At 40.9% G+C, this 22,865-nt stretch overlaps 1 protein-coding gene across 2 annotated transcripts; it reads left to right on the top strand.

The window, feature by feature from the left end:
- Window positions 1-27: 27 nt before the first annotated feature.
- On the top strand, window positions 28-22,602 carry RB195_026553 (uncharacterized protein; the record flags this gene model as incomplete). Of its 2 annotated transcripts, XM_064177038.1 has the most annotated exons (24): window positions 28-181; window positions 1,220-1,398; window positions 3,456-3,563; window positions 3,897-3,979; window positions 4,979-5,131; window positions 6,232-6,355; window positions 6,408-6,531; window positions 8,702-8,765; window positions 8,947-9,022; window positions 9,304-9,426; window positions 9,478-9,678; window positions 11,778-11,918; window positions 11,977-12,098; window positions 12,153-12,223; window positions 13,859-13,995; window positions 14,243-14,359; window positions 16,435-16,518; window positions 16,589-16,749; window positions 18,292-18,426; window positions 18,483-18,555; window positions 19,216-19,310; window positions 20,794-20,946; window positions 21,020-21,101; window positions 22,375-22,602. In XM_064177038.1, 24 exons carry the CDS (start codon window positions 28-30, stop codon window positions 22,600-22,602), a joined length of 2,988 nt encoding a protein of 995 aa, XP_064071044.1. The 2 variants fall into 2 exon arrangements, with proteins under 2 accessions (XP_064071044.1, XP_064071045.1); XM_064177039.1 differs by lacking the exon at window positions 28-181 and having other exon boundaries at window positions 1,189-1,398.
- Between the last annotated feature and the right edge of the window lie 263 nt (window positions 22,603-22,865).

Here is a 22,865-nt window from a genome sequence, read left to right as displayed (position 1 = left end):
TTCACCACATTTCGTCGCCCAACCTATATGGATCGTGGAACCACCTTGCGACATTTTGCCAAGACGGTGGTGAATCTTAGCAGTGCTTTACTCTTAGCTAGGCTTCCGATTCCGAGAAATCGGAATGTCGGATTTGTCGAACTCCTCAGCTTGGGAGACTGCCGGAAAACGAACCTTCGTTGTGCATCGCAGTTCGACGCCCAGTGTCACCTCCACGCCACTATGAGGCGATAAACCGTTGTGGAGATTCGACACCTTTGATTGTTAATATATGCATCGTTTGCGCAGATTGATATATGCCCTGCTCCTCGGACATCTTGGTCCTCGGTTTAGGGGGATGTTCTGAGTTCTTGTTGTGATACTTGCCAACAACGTCCCGAATATCATCTATCATAGAAGAGAATCCAAAATTGAATTCTTCGGTTTTTGTTCAGACTGCAGGATAGAGCTAGGTCCACACTAATAATGATAGTGCCTACCAGCGCGGTTGGCCACAACAGCAGCCACAACCGCATCAGCACTAACGAAAGGTATTCCTCTGCATCAGAGAATTGCAGAGAATGCTGTGGTAGCAGCTGCTGCCCGAAAACATGACGGTCGAACCAACTACCTACAAGCGGCGGTTCCTCGATCGAAGAAAAGCAATCGGAACAAGTCTCCGTTCACCTTTTCAGAGATCGCGCGGCCACGCGTTGTTATGTCCACTGGCAACCAACTTCAATTGGGAGACGGTCCATTCTATTGCCCAGACTTCCGTTAGACTACCACCTATTTCAGGCCTTTTAGCAAAATCTGTTCAGTTCCACCACTGACAGGTTATCATCAATCTGAGACTAAGGGGCTGTGAAGAGAATCAGTGTCTGAAAGAACTGAGAACCCATCCTAATATTTTTCTGAGTAGAGGTTCGGTATACGTAAGGGTGAACATACAGTAGATATAGTAGCTACAAAATGACTATTAATGTCCTTCGTCCCTTCTGTTCACCCTTAGCATTACACATTCATTCCTACCCCAACTCCGCCAGTCTGAATTCACTGATTCCGTATCTCAGCCGTATTGTGGTGGTACATCAAGCCAGTGTCAATTCTGGCCTTCTTCGTAAACTAGAAATTTACCTTTGGGCGCATTTTTACACAAGCACACGTGAACTATACCCGTAGTTAGTGTTTTGACGGGGAAAATATCAAATGTTACTCAATATAGTGTGGAACATTGCAGTGTCGTACAACCTCAAAATCAAAATCTATCTGCCGTTTTATGTGGACTTTCCTCCGGAAAAGAACCTCACAACAGATGGAGAAGTGACTATAGATATACTCGTGCGCGAACCAACAAATTCTATTGTGCTGAACCAGAATGGTCTTGCCATCATATCAGATAGATGCGAACTGCACTCAGTAGGTGGTTTCCTTTTCTTGATTCTTATAAATCCATGGTCTCCACAGTTTTCCGAAGCAGAAATGCCCTTCAAATTAAAAAAAAAAACTTTTGCTATGAGTAGGATTCTTTACATCAATGTTTGAAATCAAACATCCAAGTGAGATGGCAACGCGTCAGAGCGATTGCATGCCTGAAACAGTTATTGAAAAGGACCAAATAGAATGCTTTGTTTTAAAGCAAGCTATATAAAAATCAAATTGGAATTGGATGAAGAAAAGAGATAAGAGTTTGAAACAGAAACTCGAATATCTAATAATACTATCGAAACAACGCTTTGTTATAAATACAACAGAAACGGTAAGAAAAGCAATAATTCTATAAGAAAGGACTCCGGATAAACACAAACATTTGCTAAACCTACTTGATATATCTCATTCAGTGCTAAATACAGAAAATTGCACATAAAGCTACTATCCTCTCTTCCTTGACCTGCAGGTTAATATCATGATATTCTACGACAGTTGACATAGTACTACTTTAAACCAGGTGAAGAGAAAAAATAAATAAAGCAAAATAAAAGAATATTTCTCTATGGTCGAAAGTAGGATAAAAGAAAAAAACTCCCTCGAGAAATGAGGCGAGTTTAAATGTGAAATCTTTTTTCTGTGAGAAGAACACCATAACGAAAATGTGGTGTTGCAACAAACCGCTGACTTGGCTCAATCGGTGGGCTGGCTGCCCACCGATGGTTATTGCTTGACGCGTTTGCCGTCATTTTTGCCGAGGTGTGTCGTCCTTGAACACAAAGCCCAACCTTTTCGATCTACAACAAGAGCTCGTGCAGAGTCCATCCATTCGTCACTGTTCCACATCGTGCGAGACTTGTCATACGTGAACTTGCGTGAACCAAATATAGACAGCGAGTTATTAGGGTACCTCGGGTTTACAATGCCCACCAATCCAGTTTAGCGCAACGAAGGGTTTTCACCAGGGAATTCACGTTCCCTCTACGTATTTGGCCTATTTGAACTAGGGTTTCACAGTGTGCTAAACAACAGCACTTTTCAGCAAAATCTGACTGATTTCCGCCTTATAACTGTGCAAACAATAAGAGAAAGTCATAGGAGGTTATGAAAATCTATCAAAAAAAGAGATCAGAAAAGCTTTTATCATTTTTCGTGAACACAAGTGAATCTTTTCTACACGATTCTACTTGATATCACACTTAAAGACATCACCCCACGAATCTGGGGTGGGTTTCAGACGGGTTATGCCTATACGGGATCGTAGATTAGTGGGGAAGATGATGATCTCGTTTATCCCTTCCTAATCGCCGGTGAAAACGGCACGAAGATGCGGCGCGTGCACAAGTCTGGCGCGCTCCAATACAACCCCTTGTTGACAATAGCGCCCCGGAGCGCTTCATCTTTCAGGTCTTTTTTTACGGCGAAGAGGGAGAGATGAACGGAATTACCCTCTTTCTCACAATCTACGATCCGGCATAACCCACCTGAAACCCGTACCACTCCAGATTAGTAGGGGATGCCTTTATGAAGTGTGAGTTAACACCAACACAATGCAGCACCACTTCAGTAAGAGAGTAAGAAGGGAGCGATAAGAAGGGAGCAAAACGATTAACTGTAGTGCAGCTCATTTTCCACTACTCCTCACATTTTCGCATTATTTCGCGAAAAATTTAACCAAATGGTTGCGAAATGCGCTAGTTGAGCTGATTCAGTGAACTGAGTCGTGTCGTGCGAAGCTACTTTCTTCGCACTCAACTATTGAAAGGCTTAGACTTGGGTCGAACTTCGACGATGGCGGAATTATTAGTCCGACGATTAGACAGAATTTGCGGTACACCTCAAATTCTGGTTTTCTTTCTTTATTTATATGTTCCTTAACATAATGCACATAACTGCCTAACATTTTGCTGACTGAGACTATCTTTCTCAAACGCCGCAAACTGGCAACTTTGATCTAATCTTTAAAAAAAACTTCCTAAAATGTTTTTCGTTCGAAGTTAGCATCTTTTCTTTGTGTGCTCACATCTTCTCTTCACTCTATTTTGCAGAATGGTGCACGTCTTTTTATCCAGAAAATGATAGTGGAAGATGATCTTGAGAAGGTTACCTGGGTATTAAAAGAAGCATTGCGAGCAGATCAGATTGTGAAACTAAAGGTAAGCTGCAAATTTTCATTGTTTTCACATCGTAATTCGATAGGTGCTAATTACGTGTTCACTCCCGCATTTTCTATTGACTGTGTATGAGTTGGTTTTTACCACTGTAGGAATTAAAATCCCATCTCATATGCTTTTGTTTTTGTATGTATGACTAGGAATATACTGAACTAAAAAGAAACGAATTGACACTGGTGCACGTAGATGTCGAACACTTTCTGCTAATCGTTTTTTGAAGTGGTCTCCGTAGTGCTATAGCATTATCAGTTAGAAATATTAAAGCGGAAACATTTCTTTCTCTAACTAAATATTTTTGTTCAAAAGAGCATTTAGGTCCTCTTCACAGGAATTGTGAACTCCAACCTGAACGGGCTCTATCAAAACTATGACTACTACGAGGATTCCGATTCACCCAGGTGCATATTGTTGCCTTATTTTTTTCTGAAAAAGGAAAACTTGTTGTTCTGAAAGCAAATGTGTAGACATCCTGATTTCCAAATCGATGGTTACGTTTTGTTGTTTCGCTGAACTACCCGCCTCACTTTCATCGTTTTAAAATTATGCTTCATCTATTCCCACTCAAAAAAAACCAATGCGCTGGAAAATGTGCTGTTGTGCACGTGTATGTACATACCGGTGAAGGTGTTAATTGAGGCTGACACACATCCCTCTCCTATATGATCTGATCCACAAAAACCTGCTACGCTACTACGCCACCTGATCAAATCAAAAGTCCACTATTTTTGTTCTAACTTAATCCATTTGTATGTCAAGTATTTTTCCCATCATGCCTTCCACTTTTCCCACTTCTACTGACGCACGAACGAAAAAAAGTGAGGAGTGGGGTAGCTTTGACGGATATGTCAGGTCTTGTAGCAACATTGCAATGGGCAGATGAGTTCGTGAATGTGGGCCCCATTAGAAAACCTTTGCTTCTTTAAAATTTTTCGATGTAGCTGAGGTTACTATATACAAACAAGTAGTGCTCCTGGCTTGAAAGAGCTTCCGAAGACATGCACACAAAGAAGCGTTGCGTACCTTATCACGCCTTAATCTTCTACTGGCTCTGTTAAAATACAACGTTACTTGCTAGGTAAACATACATGTTATGGCGCTCCTTGCCAGTAATTAAACAATTTAAATGTAGTTTCCTCTCATCTAATTTCTTCTAAAATTGAAAGGGGATCGGTTGCCCGCCTTATCTGTGTTATGTCCACTATCAATACATATCAAACATGGAATCGTCATCACCACTGTTCGCTGTTATTATCAGCAGTCGGCTTTCTAGTGCTTTGTGAACTTCGGAATCACTAGCTTATCGGCCGCAACAATGTCTGTGGCCATCTCGTTGTTTTCCAGCAGATTGCAGTATCCTCTAACTGATTTCCCAGCCAATATATATTGGAAAAACTTAGGATAGCAGCCGTGACGCAGTTTGAACCAACGCATGCTCGAAAAATGGTGCCCTGTTTCGATGAACCAGAGTACAAGGCAATTTGGAATGTCACTGTCATTCATCCAAGAGGGACCAGTGCAATATCAAATGGACTCGAAATGAGCGAAACCACGTAAGTGTTAAGGAACCAGAAGTTGGAGTTCAAATGTAAAAGGAGCCTAATCTCGTCCATTGGGTTGTGCAAAAAGTCACTGTGTTTTAAAATGGCGTGTTTTTGTCTAAATTATTCCCTTTAAAAAATATTCACCACTGGTGTGCTAACCTCCTTGTTCAGTTCCTTTTTGCTGGCGACACAGTTATCATTTTTTTTTAAATTTTTACTAGGACACTTGAAGTGTTTTGCAAACCCTGACATGAAGAGCGGTCCACTGCTGCATGAATAAAGTTGTTGAGGCAACAAATTCCGACCACCTTCTCGTAGAATTTCGCTCCTTATTAAGTTTGGATATGGTCTATCTCGCTGTAATTGAAGTGTTATATTTTTAACTTGCTTTTTACTAACGAAACAATAATTATTCCTTATTTGAAGAGTTTTGCAAACCCTCAGAAAGAGGAGTCTGCTGCTGCAAAAATTGAGTTGAATACATTGAATGGGGACATCACCTTCCAACAAACAACTAGGCTTTGTCGCCCTCGCTACAATCGACGTATAATGTATTTTGTTCTGTTAACGTTCTTAATTCTGTTTAATGTTAATGTTCTCTTAATTCTGACTTACATTGTCCTGTTACTTCTTTCAAATCGTCAAACTATGGAAATAAGACTCTCACGTAATCGTAGCCATAGAATTTCTTAGAATGAGGAGAAAGCCAAAAATCTGGCTTAAATAAACGCCATTCTTGTTTCCGAACCACTGTGGTTTTCCCAATCAGCTTAGTTTCAAACTGATTTATTGAATACCGAACCCATTATGTCAGGCATTTGAACATATCTACATCATTCAGTATTTTATTGTCTTAGAAAGATCACGTACAGTAGAAGGAAACAAAAGTTTGTCAAAAATATTGTCCACTCCAAAATCTCATCATCAACAACTCCTGGTGGCTAGTCTGTGGTGCATCCTTCAGTCTCATTGGTCTGTTTGACAAACACAGTGACCTTTTTGAGAATTCAAGAACAAACAGAGAACCTATTTCTTTCTGAAGAAGAACCAAAAAGAAAAAAGATGAGAACTACTCGTTATTTCACTTCTTTTACTCTTTAATTCACCAGCGAGCCTGATGGAAAATGGAAAGTGTCGATGTTTCATCCGTCACCCTTAATGTCCTCCTACCTTCTTGCCATTGTTGTTGCTGAATATGACTTTGATGAAGCGTATACAGAACGGGGAACAAGGGTATGTCCGTTGCCAGAACAGTTAGTAGTAAAAAAAATAATCCTTCGTTCAGATCCGAATGTGGTCACGTCCGTCAAAGAGTCCCAAGGTCAGGAAAATACTGGTGAATAGAACGACGGTTTTCATCAGTTTGTTTGAGAAGTATTTTGGCATAAATGATATTGCGGTGAAACAAGGTTGGTTAAACAACAATCGCGAAGTCTTCGTAAAATTATGAAATTAAAAGTTACTACATCACCTGAAATCGTCTGTTTACCCATTTAACGTCCGGCTAAAACCGGAGTTCAGACTTCCTACGGTGTCCGCTTCGCTCCTATTCACTATCAATGAGGATTAATAACAGTGGAATTTTCTGTTAAACTATATTTGTATTATTCAAACAACGCTTTCTTACTCTTTCTTATAATGAATAAAGGAAAAAGATTTGAAAGCTTTCTTTCTAATCGCATCAGTTCTACAGTCAGAGAATATTCAAACTTCACCATGAACTTCAGCACTCCTTTTTCCAATATTCCAATATAACATACACACAAATTGAAAGCATTACTCGAAGTGTGGGTTTTTATTCTGTTTTCCCTCAACAGTTATCAGAGAATGATATTTTAACATAAAATTAGGTGAACAACATCATAACCAACCAAACCTACCAACTTGAAGCAAACGTGCAAGGAAATAGACACGCGAAGTAGTCGTAGAGGTGCAACGTGAGCAGTGGCCTTGCTGCGTTGCACATCTACAACTCACACCTCTACCTCGGGAAGCGGTTACAACGCCTTACTCACTTTTTGCAACATGCACACAAAATTATTGCGCACCAATTCGACGCCGTGGCACCCGTCGCGCCCCATTTCATGGCTTTGTGGCGTCGACGCACCTATTCGACAGAGAGACAGACATAAACACACGTGACAGACTAAGTCCGTTATTATATAGCATGATCATGATCATGATTTTCAATTATCAGTGAAGGCGAATGAAGGCAAGTGAACACCACATAATTTGTACTATTTAGCCGGGCGTTTAGACTGGTACATAATATATTCATAAACCATTTTTTTTTTTCCTCCCCTTCACTGATATAAATTTAATAGCAGTAGTGTTTTCTTTAAAATTAGATTTTTTCAAACAACGCTTTCCTTCATTATATTATAAATTCGAAAGATTACTCGAAGTATGGGTATTCCTCCTGATTGCCCCCAATAGTTATCACAGAATGATGTTTTAACATAAAATGGCGTGAAAGACATCATCCTACTGGTAAAGATAACGTTCCACGTCAGATCACATAAACATCTTGCTACTATTTAAACAGCCATTTGCATGCGTGTTTCCACTCTGAGAACGGCATGCTTCAAACTAAGGCGAAAAAAAAAGAAAAAAGGCCACGAAGTAGTCATAAAGGTGAAGAGCGGAGCGCCAAGTGGTTACGGCTATGAAACGCTGCAACATTTCCCTTTGCGTCATGCACACTAATTTCCATACGCCAATACCGGGTCGGCGCGCCCCCGTCGCACCCCATATTATGATATCTGGCCCCGAATCCCGCCACCCTCTTCTATGGGTATCTGCGCCCGTGGACCCGTCACAACCCTTTCTGACGTGGTCGCGACCCCCTTCTATATCTGACGCCCGTGGACCCGTCACAACCCCTTCTATAGGTATCTGGCGCCGGCGCACACTCTTCTATGGGTATCTGACGCCCGTGGACCCGTCACACTATAGGTATCTGGCCCGTCTTACACAATCTGCCCTGGACCCGCCCAATTTCCCCTCATCTATATCTCGCCCGTGACACACCCCTTCTATAGGTATCAACCCCCTTCTATAGGTATCTGGCGCCGGTGGACCCGTCGCACCCTCTTCTATGGGTATCTGACGCCCGTGGATCCGTCACAACCCCTTCTATAGGTATCTGGCGCCGGTGGACCCCTCCCCCGCCCTCTTTTATTTGTTTTTGGCGGCGGGCCAACCTTGGGGCGGTGGGCCCGTCGCCCCCCCTTCTATAGTTATCGACCCGGTGACCCCTTCACACCTCATTTTATAGTTTCCTAGCTTCGAGGCATTAACTCGACGCCGGTGGACCCGTCGCACCCCTCATTTTGAATTTCGTGACTGACACACACACACACACACACACACACGTGACAGAATAAGCCCGTTATTATATAGTAGATTACAATTGCTTACGATTTCAGTTATCGTAGAAGTATATCATATTCACTTGCAAATGCCTTCAAAAGAAATTTAAATTTATTGAAATATGTGGTGTGTAATCTGTATATCTGGTTCTTCAAGTACTGATGCCAGGGCCAGAAAGAGTCGTCATTTATTGATTGAGCATTCCAGATCTAGTTGCTGTTCGTGAATTTGGTACTGGAGCAATGGAAAACTGGGGTTTGATTACAATCAGGTACAGCCACGAAGAGTTTCATAGTTTTCAGATCCACCTCTATCTGCTAACCCCATCCTCAATGATTAGGGATGCAGCGTGGTTTCGCACTGCGACGCTTATTATGCTTACTTGATTCCTATAAATACTGCAATGAATAACAGTCTATATTTAAAAGTGGATAAGGCTGAAATTCATTCAGGGAGGAATTTGTACTCTCAGACTATATTGATCTCTATTCAGCGATGCGGCTTGTGGCACACGAGCTAGTTCATCAGGTACATCACACATCTGTAACAAATGTAGCAGCAAAGCACGATTCCCACTACATTGTGGCATATCACTGTCATCTCCACGGTTTCGACAATTTAAACTTTTAAAGTTGTCAGCCGCAATGAATCTCTGAGCTTACATGGAAGAATTCATGTCGTTAGTGAAAAATAAGTTGTATTTCTCATCAAAACATGGGAAATGTACCTACAGAGTCGAGCAAATACTTGTTGATTTTCTGTGGATGAAGAATGTCTTTAATCACAATGCTTAGTGCACATTCGTTCAGTGGTTCGGCAATTTGGTGACAATGAAATTTTGGGAAGATCTATGGCTCAATGAAGGTTTCGCTACCTTTTTCGAAAAGATTGTGCAATGGGATCTAAAAGTGCACGACGAAGACCTGCAAGTGGTGTGTGTTTGCATCATTATTTCAACTGTTTTTCACATGTATTGCTTTCAGTCCCCTGCTGACTTGCTGCTTGATCTTTACAAAGCTCTCGATGCTGATTCTTCAACTACAAGCCGCCCACTTTCTTCTATAATCGAAATACCTATGGAAATTGAAGAAAGTTTTGATGGGTTATCTTACAGCAAGGGATGCTCTATCATAGCAATGGTAAAATCTGTGATAGGAAAGATAAATTTTAAAAAAGCAGTTAATGTAAGTCTTGTTGATCGTTGTTCAGAAGAACAAAAACGACTCTAAACGTTGCTGTCAAATGGAGCGCATCACCAAACTGACTGTGTAGAGATCCCATTGCGAGTTGTTAGGTATATGGTTGTAGTTCACGATTATGGAAGTGATCACACTCAGTTCTCCTCAGTCAGTCCAGAAGAAGGCGTGCGATTATTTCTCTCCAATGCACCCTCCTGATGATAATGGATGAAGCGCTAAGAAGCACAAACGTCTGAGATTGTGCGGGTAGAGCAGCTGCTGCTTATTTGACATATATGAGTTTATGTGAAGACGATGTTGTATCGTTGGAGAGATGGAATCCACCGCTTCAGGAGGGGAAACGAAAATACAAGTATCAAAGTGATTCTCGAAAAGAAAATGTCAGTACAACGTAGTCGGAGGGGCGTTATCATCGTGCTGTATAATGCAAGTACCTCCCACGTGTGTGTAACAATGAGAAACCCGACAAAAATGCGTTTGAAATAAAGTGAACGATATTAGCCTTCGAGAGCGTGTGGAACTCATTCGCATTCTGTGACAATTCGTAAGGAAGGGGTGGTTCACCCGTCCCGCTAGTCGCTGCGATGGGTCCTTTTGTTTTCTTTTTTGAGTTCATAAGTGGTGTACTTAGAACGATATCGATGCTTTGTATTAAGAAGGGAGAAGTCTAACGGGATATGCTTGGCATCGGAAACCTCGTGCCATTTTCAGGCCTTTGATAAAGACGAGGTTGTAGAAACGTCGGGCCAATACTAAGTTTCACCAGAACCTCATTAGCATAACAGGAAAATTGGAATACAGAAAAACTACTATTTCAAGTAGTTTTCCACGTGTAGCGGTAGGGACGAGTATAGGGGTCGAATCAATTTTGAATACTTTCCAAAAGTAGTTGTGAACTTTTAGGAAGAATATTATGGAACCATCTGAACGTCCGGCTAGAGCCGGACATCAGACTTTCTTTGGTGTTCGCTTCGCTCTTCTTCGTTGCTCAATGAAAACTAGTAGTAGCGTATCATACTTTGAAATTAAATTTGTGTTGATCTGACAATTGATCTTTGCTTTCTTACTCTTTTTTTTATTATAAATAAAGGAGAAAGATTTCATAGTTTTTTTCTAAACGCGTCAGTTCTACACTTAGAGAATATTCAGACTTCAGCTTCAAACACTCCGTCGATGCCAATATAATGTCGACACAGTTTGAAAGTATTACTTGAAGAATAGGTGTTCCTCCCGTTTTCCCAAGCCGTTATCACAGAATTATTTTTTAATATAAAATTACGTGAACGACATCATCGTACTGATAAAGATAGTGTTCCTCGCCAGACCGTATGAACAACCTGCTACTATTTATGCAGCCGCTTGCATGCATATTTTCAGTTTTTGAAGAAAGCATGTTACTGATCTGAGGAATGCACGGAAATAGATACGCGGAGGAGTACATAGAATGAAAGGAAACAGGACATTGATTCCGTCCCACCTCATTTCACAGCTCTGCGGGGCGGTACACCAATTCGACGTCGTGAGACCCGTCACACCCCATTTTACTGCTGCTTTTTGGCCTGGCGAATGAATTAGACGCCATGAAACCCTTTTGCTTCTTTTCTCTAAGAGCTCTAAAGCTGCTGGACACGTCGCACTGCGTTCTGGAATTTCGTTACATACACATATATACATACACAGACACACAGCGACATTCGTACACACACACCCTCACACTAGCCTATCAGTTCTGGAAGATGCCCTATCCTTTACCTTGACTTTCTTTTTGGCTTCATCAACATGTAAATGTGACAAAGGGTTTTCTAGGACTTTTAGGGGACTTTTAGGCGGACCTGCCGCCGGTTGCCAGTTCACCATATCCAGGAGATCTTAGGCTTGAAAAACCCGGTCAAGAGTTCATTTCGTGGGCCGCACGTAGAGCTTGACTGGTGGTAGGGCCAGTGGCCACTACGCCAGTGCTGCTCTCATTTGAATAAATTACAAAAAATAATATTGAAGTATAGCATTGAGCAAAATTTTTGAAATGTTTTTCGTTTTCAAATACAACTGTGGATGCATTTATATATTTATATTGTTTATTGCAGCATTATCTCAAGAAGTTTTCATTCAAAAACGCTCATCGTGATGATCTCTGGCAAGCTTTCGACGAAGCCATTGATGCAGTTCCAGGACCCTATAAAAGTGCTTTAAACGTCCAGGATTTTGGTAACCAGTGGACTATGCAGGTGTCTTTACCTAACTTTTCTCTTTAGAAATAACTCTCATTTTGCAAACTTGTTACAGATGGGTTTTCCTCATGTTACCGTAAAAAACTTCAATTCTACTGCTGTGGTTATAACTCAGGAGAAGTATAGAAGAAATCCCTCAATTTCTGAATTGCCAAAATACCTTTCACCTCGCTACGGGTAACAGATATAGAAAGCGATGCACATTCACTTTCATAGATTCCGGCGTTCCAGGTACAAATGGGATGTCCCGATATGGTATCAAAAATTGGGAGGACAACCGCAATTTGCGTGGCTGAGGAGGAGTATGCTTTGCGCTTAAATCCATTTCTCCTTTACACATTCAAGGAAAGCTTTTGGTGGTCCTGATCTCCTGAAACACTTTAACTGTTTAAAATTCTCTAACGTCGCGCTTCCACAGGTCCACTTCTTTGGCTAAATGCTTGTTGGCTGCAAATCGTTCGATTTTACTGATTTCTTGTATACATGAGTTATCGAGGTCAATGACGTGATTCAATACACTTACACATTAGCACTTAACCCATTAGTCACAGTGTTATTTATTGCTTTTTCCGTAAACATTGTTCAGAGAAGGTTTATTAACTGCATCGGAGTCTACAACGACAGTCTTAGGTAGGTTCTGGTCACAGTACAAGTCGAAAACAGTCGCTACAGTCGAGGACAACGGATTTAATGATACGGTTCTCATCCACCTACGAAATATGCCACCAATTATCTCATGTTTTTGAAAGTACTTTACATTCGCGACTGATTGACCTAGTGTTGTGTCATGCATGGGAAAGTTGATGATGAAATCAACCTCTAATGCATATATCATCTCAACACAAAAAACTAAATAACCTTTAGGGTATAGCTCACGAGGATGATCAGTAGCGTTATCACGGTCAATCTTCCCCTAGTACTCCAGAGGAAGTCGTGTTGAACTGCCCCAGAGTGTTTAGCCGTCTACTCAACAATGCGACTCATTGCTATGTTCATGGAATGCGGCTCATCCACGACATATCAGGAATTGTGCAAGGAGTGGAAAGTTTCTGCTGCTTTTTTGAATCATATTAGTTAGATCGCCTACGTTGGATGACGATGGAAATGCCAAGGTTCCATTGTGTAGTAAGTTTCGGGAGTACTAAGTTAGGGGAGACATGATCAAAAATGCTGTTTTTCTGAATTGCTGGGAAGTTTCGGTAGCGCTCCTATCTATTTGAGGAGGGACTCAAGTTTCTATAGAGCTTTTCGATGTCTTCCTTGGACAGCTCACGAGTTCTTCTGCTTCCTGTTTCAAATATTCCATGTACGATTCAACGTAGGTTAGCTATTTAAACAATGGCTTTAATTCATTTGATTCTTCACATTTCTTAAGATTTTCAAAGAACAACCTCACGCCTATCAAATGTAGGCTTACTTCTTCTTTTGCGATAACCTTCTCCGGTCATCCTTCAGCCTTATGTGATCTTCATCAATATTTTGTTTGGAAGAGTTGATTTTGCATACAAAATTAACTCTTCCCCGATGCTGCATGATATTTGCTGAACATGAGGGAGCTGAGCACTGCTGCATAACAGCATACAGAAGAAGGAAGCACTCATACCTCTTTGCCAGTGACAAAACGAATTCCTAAAACACAACTCTGAAGAAACGTTCTCCGTCTCGTCGTAAAGCTGCAGATATAGTGGAGCGGCAGTAATCAATCGTCCTTGCAACGCCAATCCGGCATAGCAGTTTGAGTAGATGTGGACCGGGTCCAGTTCTCATCATACTCTTTACAAATTTATTTAGACTACTTTCATGTTCTAGGTTGTACTACAAATGGTGTTTTCCTTCTCCTATTGTCTCCAAAATTGCCGACTGTATTACTATATCATCGTTGTCTTACTATCATCCCGAATTATTGTAGTAACATCACATGTACTTATTTGTTGCAGACGAACCGTTGTACATAAACGTGGATTCCACCGAAAAACCAATCATATTGAACGTTCTTACAAATTGCTACTATAGACAAAACTATGACAGAGATGGATGGCAGAAAATCAAGGAACAACTCGAAAAAAACCCCGAGGTTGGTCAGTATGTTGATTTCGGAATGAATTTAAGGATGACTCTAGTGAAGATATGGTAAAAATTTATTTTGTCTAATTACTTTCTAGACAAAAGAAATATATTACGCAATCAATGAGAATGAAAATTATTGCTCAGTACAGAACATACTCACAACGACCGCTAGAAAGACCTAAATCGCCAGTTAAATAAAGGATGGAAAGGACATAGCGTATCTGTAAATGCAACTTGAATTGGACCATTTTCAGGTTTTTCCCGAGTTTTGGAGATATTCCCTCATCAGTGATGCATTTGCAGCAGCTTTCATCGATCGCTTAGATTATGAGCTGCTTTTCGACATGCTTTACTACGCGAAGAAAGAGAAGGTATTTTGTACAATAAAAGCCATGTGACAGAAAGAGACACACATCAGTTTCGGGGGTTTGGCGTGGTTGTAGGAAAAGACAGTACAAGAAGAGAAGCTAAGAGCTGCTACCTTTCTCTTAGCTATCATTCACCGTTTGTGAAAGGTTTAGAAGAAATAGCAGATAAAAAGGAAATTTTACATTTTCTTTACTTTATTGTATCTCGACATTTTACCATCGTATTTCAAATCGACAGTCGCTCCATATGTAAATAATCATGTCCTCGTCACTTCTGATCATATGTATTTGTTACTGCCAACAAAGACAAACAACAAACTGTCACAGTTTCGACGATTTTGCTTTGGCGCCTGGGTCATGATGGTTAGAGCGCAATACCCCATTAGAGTTGGAATGACTTGCAGAGTCGTGCGTTGTGAACAATCTGGAGTGTTATGACCAGGAACTTTTCACCCTTGTTTGATCCTACATCTCATAATCTGCAAGTTTTACGCGTTGTACTGGTTTCTTAACTGCTTATAAAGGACAGTAAGTTTTCTCTATTTGGGAGTTTTACTGTCACAGAACATTTCTGCAAAAAAAAAACTATTTAAGATTTAAGTCTTCTTCTTCAAAACGTAATCAGAATCTCGGAATATAGTACTCGTTGAGGTTTCTGGTACGCTTGTACGCCTATGCAACGACTTGCCGGGGCCAGCCGACCATCAAGTCAGTATTTCTATCCTCCCGATAGGGCGCCCACAAAGTTGGTAAATCAGGGGAATTCGTAAAAATACAGATTTTGCTACCTTCACACTTTGTGCCATTAGGTTTTTCTTTTTTAACCCTCTAAAAGCTGCGGACGAAGTGCCACACGGAAGAAGAATTCCTCAGCAGTAAAGTTTACCAAGAAAATCTTTCTTACAAACTGATGATTTTACTATCAATATTACCTTATTCAAATCCGCATCAAGGCAAAATTCTAAAAAGCTATGTATTCGCAGATTAAGAAATGAACCGCTGTCTCATTCGTGCACAAATGGATGCGCGTTCACGAAAACAATTAAACTTTAAAGGCTCTCCATGTCAGTTTGGTAGAAAGGACTTCAAAGCAGTAAACGTCATATTGCAAGGAATCAGAAGAAAAAAGGAAGTCACATAGAGACAATGTTTTTTTGATGTCTGAGGGGAATGGTTTCTCTAGGTTTTAGGTTTTTCTCTAGGTTTCTTGACGCAATGGTTTTGTTGCAAAGTTGCGATGAGAAGCAGCTGCCAAAACACTATGTGGTAACCTGTGACGAACTTGTGACTTGTCAGTTACGTCACTGACGTCGGTCCTGTAACTGTAGTGTTACAGTCTCAATTCTCTATAAAGTGGGTTCACAATGATCTGAATCCTGGTGCAGTTGTGTAAGCGAATGGGCTCAAAGTGGCGCGGTGGAGCCAACGGTCGAAGTGGGTCATCGCTAACTCCGCTGCATAGATGTGTGCAGCGAAACTTCCATCTTGAGACTCTAAGTTAAAGGTCGCCGCAGCCTTCGCTGTGATTTGTTGATGGCGAGCGGTCTCCAAGAGATTGCACGCCGCAAGCTGCGATACCTGAAGACAACGAAAAAACAACGAAGACAATCCGAACAATGCAGAGAATAGGCATATATGCGTATCCGGCTTGTTTCGACTATCCAACAATGTTCTCGTCCTTTGTTCTGTTAGAACAGCTATTCCAGAGCACGCGTTGCCATCGAGCATGTCGGGCGTGGCTCTCGTCGCACCCTCCCTAACTCAATCATGATCTCTACCCATGAAGTGGAGCGGCTGCTTCGAAGCTAGCCGATTATGCGTTTCGATAAGGCCTCAAATCGTTTTGAACCAACTATTCCGTGTGTGCCGTTTGTGGCTTTAGCGATCTCGTCACCTACTTTCTTTGAGTAGATCATTTGTCCATTATTTTTAAGTTATGCGTCTTAGTATTATAGTTTTTTTTTAAATATTGGCTTCTCACCACTACAGTCGCTCTTCGCTAAATTAATTGATTAATTGATCTTCTTTTTCTTCTACGGAGAATTCTCAACGGCGATGACACAAAATCTCCTTTTTAGAGTGGTCTGGTACTGAATTCAATATCAGAAAAACTGAGCGACATAGCGAGGTTATTCCCAGGACGACAAGGCGATTATGTTTATGTACGTTTACTATTGTGACATCTTTTATTCAGCACAACAACAAAATACTGAATGATTTTTTCATGTTCAGGATTATACTGAGAAGATCATGAAGGGAATTTCCATTATACACAATTCTATTACTGATCTGATAATGGTCCGAAATGAGAGTAAAGCTTCAAAGAAAACGAAACTGCGTCATAAAAGTGGACACGTAAGGCTAGGCATGGAAGCGGAGTCATCTTTAGAACTGTGAGCCTCTTTTGAACGTTAAAGGCAACGTTTGGGGGAATTTTCAATGTTTGAGTTTTTCGTGAAGTGGATTGCCTTCGGAATGAAATTTGCAGGTGTCAGAGGTAAAATACGAGATAAACCAGTAATCATTCATCTGATCAGACCACAATGCCACAACAATACTACTTTTTGCTCTATCACTTGTGACTAGAAAATAGAAAATATGACTAGAACATCGAAAAGTGGACTAAATTCGACAAATAACAAAAATCATTTTACGCTGTTTCATTTTGTATGTCCTGTTGATGCAAAGACTTTTACCTATTCCTCTTCTTGAAGCCTTTGACTCGTGAAGAGGACATCTCGTCTTTCCACTGTCATCCTTAGAGACTAAGAATCCCAACAATGGAAAGAATCCAACATCGAAAATTTTCCTGAATGCTGCCTTTAGTTACCCGTCGTGGTTTTTAACGGAATTCATGGATTTCTCATGAACGAATTAAAAAAATAAGCATTCTTTCAAAGACGGCAAATACCCATATAAAAGAAACGGAGGGTTCGTGTTTGATTTTTCTAGTGGTGGTGTGTGGGAATACTCTCACTGCTCGGCGAGCGCGGCCCACTTCAATTGTATGTGGTTAAGATCTACTACGAATATTATACCACTGAGAATACTTAAAATAATCAGTATTGGCTTCATTGCATAGTCCAGCACACACGAAATGCATTAATGTCATCCCGAAGGCTGATTTATGAAAAGAAAAAGAGGAAAGAATGACTGTGCCATTAACAGCAAATTATGGAATTCTTTAATCGTTGAACCTACTTCTGGTACTCTATTTTCCCTATTTTCCTTGTTTAGAAGAAGGGCTTACATTTGGGGCTAAGTGCTCTACCACTCACATTCCGAGCTCATCTTCCTAAAAGAAACTATCTATTTAACCATTCAGCAACAACAAGTTGTCCAGAAAATCTACCAGAAGTTGGGAATGCACTCGTAATGCTGTGATTTGTTCAATTGCTGTGGTTCAAAGTGCACATTGAAAGCCTGAAAATTTTCTATCCACCGACCCATCTTCCTCTACTCCACAATGTACATTCAAAGGCATCACCCCACGAATCTGGGTTATGTCTATACGGGGTCGTAGATTATGGGGAATAGGGTGATTCGGCCCGTTTCTTTCTAAGTGCCGTAAAAAACGGCCCGGAATATGCGGTGCGAAGCAGCATATTCTGGCCCGTTTTTTGCAGCAATTAGGAAGAAATGAGCAGGATCCCCCTGTTTCTGCAATCTACGATCCCGTAGAGTCTTTGACTATTGGAAATCCATATCACGTCAGATTCATGGGGTGATGCCTTTGACGAATAGCTAGAGTCACGTTGCTGACCAGCTGTAAGGAATCCTTATCGCATTAAAGGGCGCACTGCTGTGAACACAAATTTTGTCACTGTAATTCCCACCCGCTAATCCCAATTCGGACTTCGTAAATAGAATTTTACATGAGCAGAAACAAAAGTAAATGAATGTCCAGTGAACTTAGCAAAGACTAAACATTTCAGCAAAGTTGCGACATCTCTGACCGAGACTATGTGCAGGATTGGCGAAAAGAATTGTACTAAAACGTTTCGATCACTTTTTGAGAAAGAAATTCTGAATAGATGCAAGAAGGGCGAGAAAGCCAGTGAATGTGTCAGGTGATCTCGATTGTGGAACAAAGTAACCACACGTTCACAAAATCACTCGATTTCAGGATTAAAAGACACCTTCGACGCTGCACTTATTGTACTGGAGTGAGGACGTTGGGAGCAGTAGCACTTCGAAAGGTAGGACCGTCGATCTGCAGCAGAACTTACGTAGTCATGCCGAATAACTACCATCATTAGCACTTGGTCAGCACTTGATCTTTTTCAAAGGCAGTGTATCACGTTTTTGACAGGGTGCACGCTCACAGCGAAAGCTTGGAGTTTGGGTAGTAGGTTGGGGAACCCACCGTGGCTCCGCTCTTCCTTTCCTTTCCGCAGGTGGTCATCGTAAGAAAATTGCATCATTAGCAACCGCGTTAGTTCTTACGAATTACAATAAAACCCGTCTCCATGTACGTGTTCTGGTCCTCTCTGCAGCCTCTTCATTGGTTTCACTTGAATACGCAGGTGAAAAGACATAATTAATTCCTGACCTCTCATACCTGGTTGGGCGTGTGCGCAAAAATGGTGCGTTGTAACTGAAATAGTCGTAAAATTACTTCGGCTCCATGCTGTTTTTTACGACGATTAGAGGAAACACCAGAAGCACGCTGGATTCCGCAAGCTAGTACTTCATTTCTACGCTTTCGCTGCATTATTGCTACTACGTTTTCCCATGCGATTTTCTTCCAGTACTTTGATATATCCCACGTTGGATATTTTACATTCTTTTCGTTTCTTTTCGTTTTACTTAGACGTGTCTTTTCTGTCACTACACACCAAACTCTAGAAATGTTCTAGGTGGAAGATTTGCTCAAAGTTGAGGACGACATTGAAGAGAAGAAAGCCCTTGTAGATGGAATGTCCTGTGTGCGAAGTATTAAAAAAATGAAGCGGTAACTGTCCTTATAACGAGATGTTATCTAATTTTCCTTTCGTTTACTTCTTTGTTCTTTTGAACACAGAGATTTGTTGAACAGAATGGCCGCGGGCGTAGTCGTTTCTGTGTCCTCTCTCCTTAAAGGAGTCAAAAGCGTTCTCGCGGTTGAACGCACTTAGCGACCAGTATAGGTTTCTTTCCCTGAAAACAACTCTTTACCTAGTTCCTGCTCATCAGGCCGAGTTGATAAGAGCAGTTGATAAGAGTTTTGTTTGGGAATGCAGGTTGTTTTGTTTGGGAATGGTTTAAACACTGGGGCTCTTACCGAGCTTTTCATTCTTCCTGGTGGATAAATTAAATACATCTACCAGATTTGTCTCGATGTGCAAAAGCACTAAATTGGTATATCATCAGGCCTCTCCAAGTCATTGTATACGCCAACACTCTTTCATTGAATCCCAAGCGATTCCGAATTGAAGTCGTAGGATGCTATAGGATTAAGGCACAGAAATATCAAGAAAGTTTTGTCCAATGTAGTGTGAAATAGCTCAGAGCAGGAAAACTCCAGTGTCGGTTCAATGCGTAAGATTTATGAATTGTATCCGCTGCTGATAACACGGTGGAATGCGAGAGATTTGTAATGTTCTCACAGTATTCCATCTAGTTGAGAATTTTTTGTTGATATGTTCTTCCTTTCGTGATCCACAAATATTTTTCTCCTATAACATCATAATTATTACTGAAGAATGTATGGATAAGTTTCACGACGTTGATCATTGCGTCTGGAGATGGTTCTACGGTTTTGACTTCAATTCAGAATCGTGTAAGGTTTATGGGCGAATTTGCAGCTTATAAAATGACCTGCGCGGGCTAGCTGACGTCTCAGGTCAGTGCTTTTATGCTCCCTGACAAGATTTTCACGAATTTGTCGGCCATGAAGTGTAAGAATGCTTGGTTAGCTCCACAGTTGTTAGAGTCGATAGAGTGGACAGTACTTGCACAGCCGCACCCCTTACCAGTTACAATGTGTTTCAGAGCTAGAGCATGCCTTTCTTCTTAATAGCTCAGGCAGAATCCTGGGATGGTTTTGAAAGGTTTCTGGGTAAATGTATACAGGAGCGCTGCGGGTTAATTCTACCACCATTGTAATGCAAATGGAAAGACTTCATCTTTGGCTGATCTTCTTCTACTGGTAGAAAAAACGCAGTCAGTCGGCTGTCACACTCAACGAGACTGTAAGCGAGGGGCCACTACACACGCTAACCACGTCAACGATTTTTTTTGCGCCGCTCCGACGAAAAGTTATTCCTTTTGCCAGTTTGCCACTCACGCGATATCAGTGCTCCAACATTAAAGATGATTTGCGCGGTATCTTAAAGCAGCTCCGGAGTACAACAACTTGGACAATAGCTGCAGACTTCGGCGTTGCTAAGTTTCAGCACATGTTCTTTTCCATGTGTTCAACATGCGTAGCACTTCACCAAGTGTTATATGTTAAGGATGCTCTTAAAACGGTTAGAGGATACTGATGGAGATGTAAGAGACCGCCAGGAAAGAATTACTTGGGCCTTTCATGCTACATACGAAGAACCGCTGGCAAAATACTTCCTGTTCTCCTTTTGCGTTGAACACTGGGAACTGATTTACGAAAGGTTCGAAGATTTCTTCTACGATCATACGCGAAGAAAAAAGTCAAAGTAACAGTTTCATTGTTTTTTCTTCTAGACTGAAAACACGTCTCGATTACATAAATCAAGTGATTTCTGCATGCTTCAAAACAGTGCATAGCACTACGCAGTTAATGCTGGTAAGCCTTCTTATTGTAACAAATGCTTGGTTTGACTGAACTCATCTAACTCCTTGCGTCTTTCATTCATGTCATGACGGATATCATACAATGGTGTTCCAGGGATATTTCCTTTCATTTTTTACAACGAAAAGGCATTTGTCCGTTCTCATTTGTTCAGAATGCAAATCCAGTTCAACTTCTTCAGTTGATGTTTTGTTAGAAGAAAATAGTCTCAGGATTTGGTTACTAGAATGAGGTCTTAAACAGGGACTTGGTTATAGAACCGACAACGTCTATGTCGAAACTTCGTGCCATTGTCGTTGTTTCGAAATAAAATTCCTAGCTTCTCTACTGCAATAAATCATTTGCGGCATTTTAATGTTGGAACCCTAATTGCTCAAGATCCATTGCCATTTTAAGAATGATTTATAGATTTTTTTGCGCACATATTTAACGCATTTAACCCCCTCTATAGGGTGACTGGATACGTGTAGACAAGCTCCATATTTCCAATATTTTGCATATTGATTGCCATCGTCCTACCACAAGTGATTGTATATTTGTATAGCAGCGGACACAGTAGCATCTAGGATTATTTCACACGCCATTTTTCTGGATGAGTGGGAGTGATAGAGCGCGTTCACTCTCATATTCTCTGTGAAGCCCACTTCTCCCCTATCCATTTCCTTAGAGATCCCCACTTTATCAATTCCGTGTTACGCTGTCTTCAAACGCAGGAATATGTGTCTCCTAAGGAACTACAGTGATCTGCAGTGCATACAGTCTATGGGATTTACAGAAAAAAAAAACATATCTGCAAGATATCAGACCCCGAACTTGGAGGTATTCTCAATGAGCATACACATGCTTGAGAGTTGCATAGAAGTTCCGAGACTACCTCTCACGCTGTACAACAAGGTTCCTCTCTCAGTAGTGGACATTTGGGCAACTTTCGATTGGAGAAATGTCGAGACATCTTGGTTGAAAGCATTTCTCAATCCATCTGGGTGGAGTGGATCAGAAAAAAAAAGAATTCGAGGAAATGATTTTGGAAACAATTAGCCAAACAGTATCTTCAGTGGACAAAGTCTTTTAAGAAACCTGTTTCTTTTTAGCTTTGCATCCTTAACCTAGACCACATGGGTCACATGGTAATTGTCAAAACAGGAGGGGTACCAGAAAACTTGTGGTTACACAACAAAACCGCAAATTTGAGTTTGATACGATAAAAAAAAACTAAGAAGCCTTCAAGTTCGTTTCTTGCAGCACTTATTAAACCAATATTTTTCAGGCAAAAACATTTCGAAAAACTTTTCCAAGCGCCAACAAATTTCATATAATCAGGCAGCAAATAGAGGAGGCAGAAACGAGAATACAGTGGTTGAAGAAGAATTCAAAGAAACTTATCCATTATTTCACGACGAAGGCGAATATCACGATAAAACCCGGGAGAAACTATGATGATTATGATGAGAAGGAAAAGGAAGGTGATAATGGAAATGATGAATCTAAAGTCTGAATCTTATGATGATGACAACGGCGATTTTGCAAGTTAGCTACTGTGGTATTAGTAATAAAAGTGTACTTTCAATTAGCTTACGTCAGAAGAAGTTTGCCTGTTTGATAGCAGGAGAACGTGTGCCGAATAACAAATCCGGGTGTCTGCAAAGTTTACAGCGTTAAAAGTCTTTTAGTGGGTAATAATGGGCATTTTCTGCCATGCTTATAAAATATGCTCGTGCACTGCCTCTTTAAAACAAAGCATACGAGTTTGCATTAGAT

Source organism: Necator americanus (genome assembly GCF_031761385.1).
Source record: "Necator americanus strain Aroian chromosome Unknown Necator_2022.05.29.01.08, whole genome shotgun sequence".
NCBI classification, from domain to species: Eukaryota; Metazoa; Nematoda; class Chromadorea; order Rhabditida; family Ancylostomatidae; genus Necator; species Necator americanus.
This window is presented reverse-complemented; position numbering and strand designations above follow the sequence as displayed.